The sequence below is a fragment of the Cololabis saira genome, chromosome 5, assembly GCF_033807715.1.
Source record: "Cololabis saira isolate AMF1-May2022 chromosome 5, fColSai1.1, whole genome shotgun sequence".
Taxonomy (NCBI): Eukaryota; Metazoa; Chordata; class Actinopteri; order Beloniformes; family Belonidae; genus Cololabis; species Cololabis saira.
The window spans coordinates 23,463,667-23,473,439 of NC_084591.1; the positions used below are offsets into that span (position 1 = coordinate 23,463,667).

At 42.1% G+C, this 9,773-nt stretch overlaps 1 protein-coding gene across 1 annotated transcript; it reads left to right on the top strand.

The window, feature by feature from the left end:
• The first annotated feature begins 6,364 nt into the window (after positions 1 to 6,364).
• Positions 6,365 to 8,609, top strand: LOC133444867 (uncharacterized). Its single transcript, XM_061722765.1, has 2 exons — positions 6,365 to 6,715; positions 7,325 to 8,609. The coding sequence occupies exons 1-2, from the start codon at positions 6,365 to 6,367 to the stop codon at positions 8,204 to 8,206; spliced, it is 1,233 nt and encodes a 410-aa protein (XP_061578749.1). The 3' UTR covers positions 8,207 to 8,609.
• The last annotated feature ends 1,164 nt before the right edge of the window (positions 8,610 to 9,773 follow it).

Sequence of the window (9,773 nt, forward strand, 5' to 3'; positions counted from 1 at the left end):
CGGAGAGATTATAAAATACCGGACTTCGGCATATTTTACCGGACAACGGAAACCCTGGGGGGAAGTTAAATATTGCATAAATATATGCACGGGGAACTTTCTCCAGGGGAGAGCAGCATAGTCGTGCCAGCTGGGATCAGACCGGGAACAGCGATACTAGCGGCCAGAGCGAGAACTGCAGGTCGCGTACGCGTTCAGTGTCTTTTTGAGAACGTGCACGTCGACGCGTCAAATGTACGCAGGATACGCAGGATACGCGAGACGTGACGTCACGCGTATCCTGCGTCTCGCGTACGCGTTCTGAACTGCAAGTATAAACGCGGCTTAAAGCGTGGATACGGAGCTTCGAAAATTACCTGCTTGCCATATCAGAAAAGGATCTGCCAGAAGCAAGAAAGCGCGCACTGCTTATTCATTGTCTGGGCGCGGAAGGCCAGAGACTTTTCTATACATTGACGGTTGCTGATGATAAGTACGACACGGCGTTAAAAGCCATAGAGGATTTCTTCATACCACAAGTGAATGTTGTAGCTGAACGTTACCGCTTCAGACAACGGAGCCAACGGCCGGGTGAGACTACAGACCAGTTTGCTGCTGCTTTGAAAGAACTGGTTACAACATGTCAGTTTGGGACTATGGAAGAAGAGATGATACGTGACCAGATAGTGGAGAAGACGAATTCACCGCGGATCAGGGAGCGTTTACTCCTGGAGGTACCGCTCACACTTGCCAGAGCTTTGACTGTTGCGCGACAGATTGAAACTGCGGGGACGGAGGATAAAGCTATGTGCAATACAGCAACGGACGACGCTGTGCAGGCGGTTCACGCGAAGGGACCGCAGCAGCATGGCAGGTTCAAAAAAGGGACTCAAAAACCACACTCAGCGTCACAGACTGCACAAAGGAAAACGTGTTACAGATGTGGCTCTTCTCAGCACACTGCTAACTTCCAAGGATGTCCTGCAAAGGAGGTGATCTGCAACGTCTGCAAAAAGAAAGGACATTTTGCAAAAGTCTGTCGGGGGAACAAACACGTGAGTGAGGTAGAGACTGTCCCAGAAGTAAGTGACTATTTTAAATGTGGATGAGGATGATGCATGTGACTCTAGCAGGATAATGGTTACAGTTAAAGTTAGTGTAACAGGGTTTGAGAGCCAGGATATTGAGGTGATGCTAGACACAGGCTCAAGAGTGTCCATTCTAATAGAGTCGGTGGTTTTCGATGATTTTTCTCTTACAAAGCCGAGCAGATACTTTTTCTGTAACCATTCTGCCGAGGTTCTAACCGGGTTAGCCGGTGTCGTGCCAAAAAGTGATTGCCTGCCAGAATCTGATTTCTCCCCTAAAAATGGGTCTTTTTACCTGCCAAAAATTGATTGAAGGCCAAATACAGTTAATGAAAGGTTGTTTCTGCCTAAATATGATTTGATCTCATTCTTGAGCTTCATAATATAAACACTAGAGCTCACCTGATTGCTTTTAACTCTTTTAAAGGACCATTACAACACAAAATAGGTATTTTCACCTGACAAAAATTGATTGGAGGCCAAATACAGTTAATGAAAAGTTGTTTCTGCCTAAATATGACTTGATCTCATTCTTGAGCTTCATAATCTGAAAATCTGACGTATTAGTGCTATCGCTCAACGGGCTGCTGTGCACGCTCCCGCGGCCAGAAATCAGAAGAAATCAGATTATGGCAGGCAATCACTTTTTGGCACAACACCGGCACTATTACCCAGGGGGCAAAACCCCATTTTTTGGGAAAACAGACATGGAGCGTTGTAAAAGGTTTTACACCAGAAATGATATCTAGGACCTTCAAGGATCACAACCTGGGTGGACAACCCGGTCAACTAGCTGCTGGAAAGCTACAGGGGGCCAAAAACCCTCTTTTTGGGACATTTTCCAGGCGAAATTATGTATCTGCAAATATTTAGGTACTACAATGGCATTTATAGTCATAGAACTATAAAATTTGGCAGAGAGTATTTTGACACGTAGGGGAAGACAGGAAAATAATATTCTGGGCCTTGCTGCAACTCTATTTTAAGATATCACTCTCAACATCCCAAAAAAGACAAAAAAAACTACTGCTCGCCTAACAAATTCTCATGAAAATCAATATCTTTCAGTACTTTATGAAGAATATCTATGCCTACCATGTATATAGAAAACTTCCTTAATTCATAAGCTTTCATTTGAGTCCAAGATGGCCTTTCTATCTCGAAGGCTGCACTAGCTGTGGCCAAATGTCTGCTTTATATCCCAAATCGAGAATTGTACTGAAACTGAATTTCCAGTCAGTGTTCCACGAGATGAGGTCAAGTGCTATTTCTTCTTCTATCATTTGAATAACATCCTATATTGATACTTAGATATTGACGATAATAAGAAACAAAATTCCTGTCAGCAAAACATTTATTTTCATTTGGATTTTCATAAATTGAATACAAAATAGCAATTTTCGTGGCCAGGACTACATTGTGATTTTAAAAAAAGAAAAGAAAAAAAGTAACCTGACATAATACATGTCCAAATTACAGCAGGTATAACAGGTTTTAGTATCAGTGTCTAGTTTTCTGATTCACTGCTGCTGCCACTGAACTCCAATGTGACTGTGTTTAATCTGTTGCATCTGGTTGTCAGTCCCTGGCAACGGCACCCTATGTAGCATGGAACTCCCTTCTTTGCACAGGAACAGTTCTTCTGGCAACCTTTGACACATCCACATGAGATTGTCTTGTTCATTGACACAGGCCAGGCTGGCTTTGTAGAAGAGAGGGGGACTGCTTTTCCATTATCCATAGACCATCCAAATTCTGTGCACAAGGGAATTTTTGGCTTGGATATGTGTGCACTCTTGTCAATGAGTGTTGCTAGAGCAGCCCTTTTCAGGTGCAGGAGAAATGCTTCTTCTGTTGGGGGTAGTAGCTTTAAGAGTGTTGATCTGTTGTTCAGGAACTTGTATGCTCTCAGTTTGCCCAGATCTGAATCCTCAAAATGATCGGCTGTGGCTGTATACACAGCTATGGTGAGGTCCCGTGTCTGATTAAGGACGTCATCTGTTATGGCATCGGTTGGGTTCTCACCAAATTCTTCCAGTGCCGGTATGTCCAGAATCATGCTTCTCTTAAACCACGTCTTCTTTCCACTGAAATATGGGTAACTAGTTGTATCTCTGCCACTCAGACTGTGGACAAAGGGCATTGCACAACACTGAAGGTCCCAGTGCCACAACCATTTTATGGATAGGCAAGTCTGCATTTTGGGCTGTTCTCACCCACAGCTCTGCTAGATCACTAAGATGCGTTGCACCATAGTACAGGCACATGACAATGATGTCAGTGTCATTTGCATGTATGACAACTCTGTCAACTCCTTTATTCTGGACACTGTAGAGGGTGTGGAGTTTGATCCTGGTGTCAGCCTCCTGCTGTGTAGACTCCAGAGCAGGAACATGCATAAAAGACCCTCCTGTCAGCACTACACTCTTGGTCTCTTCTTTGAAACCACCACCCAGGTAGAGATGAGTTGGGCCAAGAACAGGTTCCAGTTGCTCATTCTCAGACCATTTGTCACAGAGGAAGCTCAGAAGATTTGCTTTGTTAGCTGAGACTGCAAAAAACTCCTTTGGGTCTGGAGCTGTGAACTGCTCACTGACTTCATACACTTTGGCTGGTTTTGATCGGGCATATCTCTTTTCCTGCTCAGCTGATTTAAGGCTGGGTCCAGCAGGCACATCATTCAGTTTTTGTATCGCTCAGCAATAGTTCCAAATAGTTCACCTTTTTGAAAAGACCAGTGTCTTATGGCACACATAGCATCAACTACTACTGCTGTCTTTTTGCCATCTTGAAGCAGATTAGGGATGCTGTTCACTTTGGTCTCCTCTTTCAAAATCTGAACATTCATATAAGTTCCATTTAACTTAAATACAGACCGACGCAGCTGCTCGCTTTTACATGAGAATAACCATGGCAACCAAACTCAAACTGTATATAAATACGGCATAAAATTAGCAAAGAAAACAAATCCTTACCAGCCAGGTGCTTTTTGTGTCAGTTAGGCACACTTTAGCATTCCCGACACTAGTTTAGTCTTTCAGACACACTTTCTACTGCCGTTAAACTTTTACCTTTAAAGTCTGAAGTGCCGGATGTTTACAAGGTCTCGGCGAGAAACATTCAAAATAAAAGCACAATAACGTTAATGAGACATAAAAACACATTTATAGAAATACTCATATTAGAGGTAATTTACAATTTACATTATTTTATTAAATGTTTTCAAAATTATGTTTTATTATTATTATTATTATTATTATTATTATTATTATAGAGAAAATACCACAGTTTTTAATGCAGATCTTGACATTTTTAGTTTTTATCAACTACACCTTTAGATTGGGCCGTGAAAATATTGTCAGACATTAAACCGGTCTGCGGTACAGAAAAGGTTGGAGACCACTGTTCTAAGGTATTTGTTCACAAGGTTAAAGTACGCCCTGATGTAAAGCCAGTACAGCAGAAGCTGCGCAAATTACCTTTCTCAGTCAGAGAAGCAGTTTCCAAGGAGTTAATAAAACTGGTAGAACAGGATGTTATAGAGCCTGTAGAGTCTTCTGAATGGATTTCACCCATAGTAGTCATCACAAGAAAAGGCAGACCAGATCCACGTCTTTGTGTGGAACTGAGAGAGCCTAAGAAGTCAGTTTCATCGATGGCTTTCCACTACCTCACATGGAGGAAATATTCACTGAGCTGAGAGGAGCGATATTGTTTTCTACATTGGATCTCCAGAGTGCTTATTACCAAGTTCCACTACATGAAGACTAGGGTTGGGCATCGTTTGGATTTTAACGATTCCGATTCCAATTCTCAATTTCGATTCCTGTTCTAAACGATTCTCGATTCCGATTCTTTGAGGTGCAGGTCAACAGGTCACAAATAACAAGATCATTTTTTTTCATTTGAAAACGCCTTTACACAGGCCGTTTTTATTTATTCACACTGCCAGTTGACTTGATACAGTTTAATTTGGTTGCTGTACTGTAACTAGGGTATTCAAATACAAGGAGCGTCCCTAACTAACTGCTGAATTGCTAAAACACAGCAGTGTTTTGGTAGCAGTCTAAAAACAAAGAGCTGCACCCCAGGTGGAAAATAAAATAAAACAAACCCTGGAGCCAGGGGCGGAACAGGGGTCCCAGCCTAGGGGGGCGAAGCATTCTAGATGGGCTCTTGTGGCCTAAACATCTCCGTTAAAACATAATTGCAAAAAAAATGCCACAGATCAGCTCCTCTGACACAACCACAGCACGCAGGCGACACATTCAGGCCATTCACATGAGGTTTCAGCACCATGGATTTTGCCAGTCATTATGTCAAACCTAATTATAAGCCTAATGCAGACTTTAAAGCAGCACAATGTAAATTTCCGCTTTTGTTGAGTTTGGCGGCTCCTTTGGACAAAAGCGGTAGTGCTTTACCAGTAGTGTGGCAGGGTTCCTACCATGCACCTCAAAGTTACATAGTGCCAGTGAAGTCGATACAGACCTCTCAGACCATGACAGAGGTGTCATTAAACCTGTTAGAAGTTGATGTACCATCACAATGACTCTGGAAATATTATATTAAGGTGGAAAAGTTATATTGTGCTGGTTTAAGATACAAGTATCAAACTGGAGATAAAAATCAAATGACATCCAGTGATGTCTATGGAAGCCCATTTCCGCCAGTAAAAGAAAAAAATAAGATGAAATCTTAGCCTTAAAAATAAAAATATCTCCACGGTAAATCAGAATTATGACATAAAAAGTCATAATTTTTTTCACTTTCTATCTCATACTTTTGACTTTTTATCTCATAATTTGGAGTCCACTATAGCCTGTGCAATACCCAGATCAGGCTTGGGAAAAAGTTGCAATTGATGTGGCCCTTTGATAAAGCACCCATAGACTGCCGCTTTGCAATCACAATGATTGATTACCACAGCCAATGGCCCGAGCTAGCCTTTGTTCCACATGTCACCTCAGGAACTGTCATACAGTTTTTTATCTGCAGTCTTCAGCAGAGAGGGTGATCTAACAGAGCTGGTTTCAGACAACGGCTCTCAATTTGTGTCACATGAGTGTGAAACATTTCTCCAAGACAGGGGCATCGTGCACAGAAAATCTGTCTATTATCCGAGAGCAAATGGAGAAATTGAAGGCTTCAACCGCAGCCTGAAGGACAGTCTGCAAACTGCTTCGCTGGAAGGCAAACCCTGGAAGGAGTTCACACGGGATTCCCTACACATGTATCATGCGACACCTCACTCCTCGACTCAGTGCTCACCAGCGGAACTGTTGCATGGTCGACCTATGCGCACTAAACTTCATGTGGCTGGACGTCCACTTCCACACGGTTCACCACTGTCATCACAGCAGGTCGCCACCAGAGTGGGAGAAAAACAGAAGAAGAGCAAAGCATACACTGATCAGAAACGTGGTGCAACTGCTATATCCTTCGCATGTTGGTCATATGTGCGGGTGAAAAAGCCTGGTATTCTCCCTAAAACACAGCACAAGTTTTCCGAACCACTGAAAGTGGTGGGGAAAAAGGGACAGTACAGCTACCTGCTGTCAGATGGACGGTGCTGGAATGCATCTCACCTCGCACCTGCCTCTCTTCAGGAGGAGAGTGACAATCTGGACTTTGAAGCTATACCAGCTGTACTAAAAACCAATGCAACACACACCCCATGTCAGACCAGTCAGGCTCAAAAGAGCGCCCGAGTGGACTAAAGATTTTCTTGTTAGAAAAAGGGATATTCTGTTCTAAATGTAAAAATGCAGGAATGAATTGTTAACTGTTAATTTTAATTTGTAGAAGGAATTTATGAAAACAGTGTTCATTTTTGTGTAAAATCCTCCCAAGAGTAAATAACTACTGAGAAGTCAACAAGGTGAAATTATAAGTTACGTTTTTTTGGAAAAAAAAAAAAAACAATTAAAAAAATGTAAGGGTAATTTTTATGTTGTTTTTGCTAAGCACAAACTGTATTGAATGGAGGAAACGGTAAGGAAATTACCCTTATCTGTCGGTACGTTAGCTTACTAAGGGTTAGCTTACTTACTATGTGATGTTCCAATGTTTCAGCCTGAACGCTAGGTGGCAGTATGAGCAGGAGTGATATGAACAGTGTAAGACGAGAGGAAGTGAGTAAAGTAAAGTAAAAGACATACAAAGTTGTCTTATTCAGGACACAAAAGTTGTGTAAACAGAGCTGTAGTGAAAGAAATTCAAATTGAATATAATTCCTCGTTCATTTTTCCAAACAGGTTGCTCTGGAAAACACCAGGAAAAAGTTTGAGGTCAAGCAGCCACTCGTGGAGCCTGTCGATGGAGAAATGGATCAGTACGGAGATGAGTCGGGGGACGGGGGCCAGAACGAGGGGATTCCTGCTCCGGGAAAAGCTTGTGGGGTTAAATTCAATGCAATGCCGTGTCCTGTCGAGAGGTGCATCAGCGGAGAGGTTTGCATGTCACCATCGCTGGAGTTGGACACCAAAAACCTCCCCGACAGCAAAAGTCAAGACGAGTTTTCCTGTAAGAGTCTGATGTTTGGTAAAACCGACTCCAAGCAACTGGCGAAAGCTGAGGCTGAACCCAGTCAGTTCTGCAGCTGTGTTCACTCTCATCTTTCTTCTCTTTGTCTTAAACAATGTTTTGAATGCAAGGGCTTACACTATTACAACTGTGACTCTCTTAAAATTTGCAAAATGAATGGTCACAAAGTGAAGTATGCCGGGAATCCAAATGAATCAGAGGAGCCATCACTACCGAGCGGGGTCTCATCAGACCCTCCCCCGTATGACAGCGCAGCGATGCCCTCCTTAGCCCCGTGTGACGAGCCCACACCCGTCAGTCAGTCCATCCATCCCATCTCCTTCCACGGCTGCTGTGACCTCACCAAGCCGGACCCTCAGGTCCTGTGTCGCAGCTGCAGTGTTTTCCACTCCGGTTCCTGCAGAGAGGGAGATCTATGCCAAACAAACCACGACATCTGCCCGCTCGGGGTGTGCTCCTGCGGGAAGCTGTGCTCCAGGAAGCCCCTGGTTCTGTGCAGGTACTGTGGTAGGGAGTTTTGCACCAACTGTTGGTACAGAAATCCTGTTTCATGCATCTGTGGCCAAACCTTTGACCAGTCGTCATCAGTATGATTTGTATTTGAAATGTTTTGCACTAAAGAGGCACATTTAACAGTCGCTGTGCCTTAAATTTGCGTACTAGAACAACACATTCTTTTTTCCCCTTTTGGATGGATGAATTTAAAAATTGCCTTGTCGGAAATACAGTTGGTTTTTTTTTTAGATATTTTCCGATGTTTCTCGTTTTCTGTCATTGAATTGTTCTGTAAGTTGCCAAATATTCACCGTTGGCCTTTTAAAAACCGTAGCATTTGTTGAGAAAGTTGGGACTATGGTTTGTTTTCCTGGTTCACTTTACTGTGATGTAAAGCTCACCTTTTTTTTTAAACCACATGTTGTTTGCACAGTTTGGAGTAAAAATGGCCATCACACAGTTTGGTGAATGTATCTTTTTTAAGGTGTGAGCTTAATTTGTTACCGTGGTTACAGGTGTAATAAAGAGAGAACATCCTGAGAATTGAGTCAGCACTTTTTGATATTTTACTGCGTCATAATAAGTGATAATCCGTGCTCTTTGATCACTCAATAGTCTTATTGTATCACTTGTGTTCTTGGTTATTGTGAAAACAATGAGCAGCATTGTAACTGTTCAAATGTGTTCGTACCGATGACTTGGACGGGACTGCCAGTGATGAGATATTTGGTTCAGTAGGTTCTAGGAGTAAAAATCTTCACGTTTATTACAAGACGAAGTTAGTTTGTATTTGACCAAAAGCCATACAGGTCCTTGTAATATTGCATCTTTATCATTTTGGCAAATATTTTCAGAGGCAAATGCCTGAGGAAAACGAATTATCATATTAAAAATGTTTGAATTAACATTTGATTAATGACTAATCATTGGTGATGTGCTTTGACATGGAAAGGTCAACATTTCAATGCAGAAAAGGTCAAACCAAACTACTGGACCACTATTTTTCCTTTCTTTCGCTCACCTCAACCTGACAAAAAGAAAAAAGGATACTGAGAAAAACCAATAATATTCAAACATGCATCATGACCTCAAAGATGCTCAACAGATCTGATTCCTGCAAATGGTGCTTTTTAAAAGAATCAAGACATTTCCTGAAAACTGAAACAGATTATTCAGATTTTGATTTATTTATTTATTTTTTTGTAAGCACACATCGGCTCATTGTTCTGCCAGAGAGAAGAAAGGTAGGTGGGGAAAACAAAGCCAACTCTACTGAGAAAAAGCAGTCTCAGGTCTGTTATGAACCTGTTTCACTGCATTTGATTTGTCTGGAGCTCTGAAATCAAACTAGCGCTGTTCATAGTGCCTACTGTACCACCGGAGAGCCTGTCCGCTGCAGCTCAGAGCTCTACTAGATCCACTCAAAAGATTCAGCAAGAAGAAAAAATACTGTATGCAAAGCCAACACACACCAAAAGTGCTAATCTTCAAATCGATATTCAAACCTTGAGCATGAGTTGCTTTCATGTTTTATTAAAATCCTCATGGTTTTACTGCAGCAACTGGCTCAAAAAACAGCTTCAGACTATTACGTTGATATTTTTGTCTGTGATATTTTCAGCTGTTTTTACTCTGAAAAGAGAAGGTTTGAAGTTGACAGTTTCT

Excerpts from the sequence above, each read along its gene's own strand:
- LOC133444867 (XM_061722765.1), top strand. The coding sequence starts at position 6,365 with ATGCGCACTAAACTTCATGTGGCTGGACGTCCACTTCCACACGGTTCA. Across the intron at positions 6,716-7,324 it reads ACTTTGAAGCTATACCAGCT|GTTGCTCTGGAAAACACCAG; the intron begins GTACTAAAAACC and ends TTTTCCAAACAG.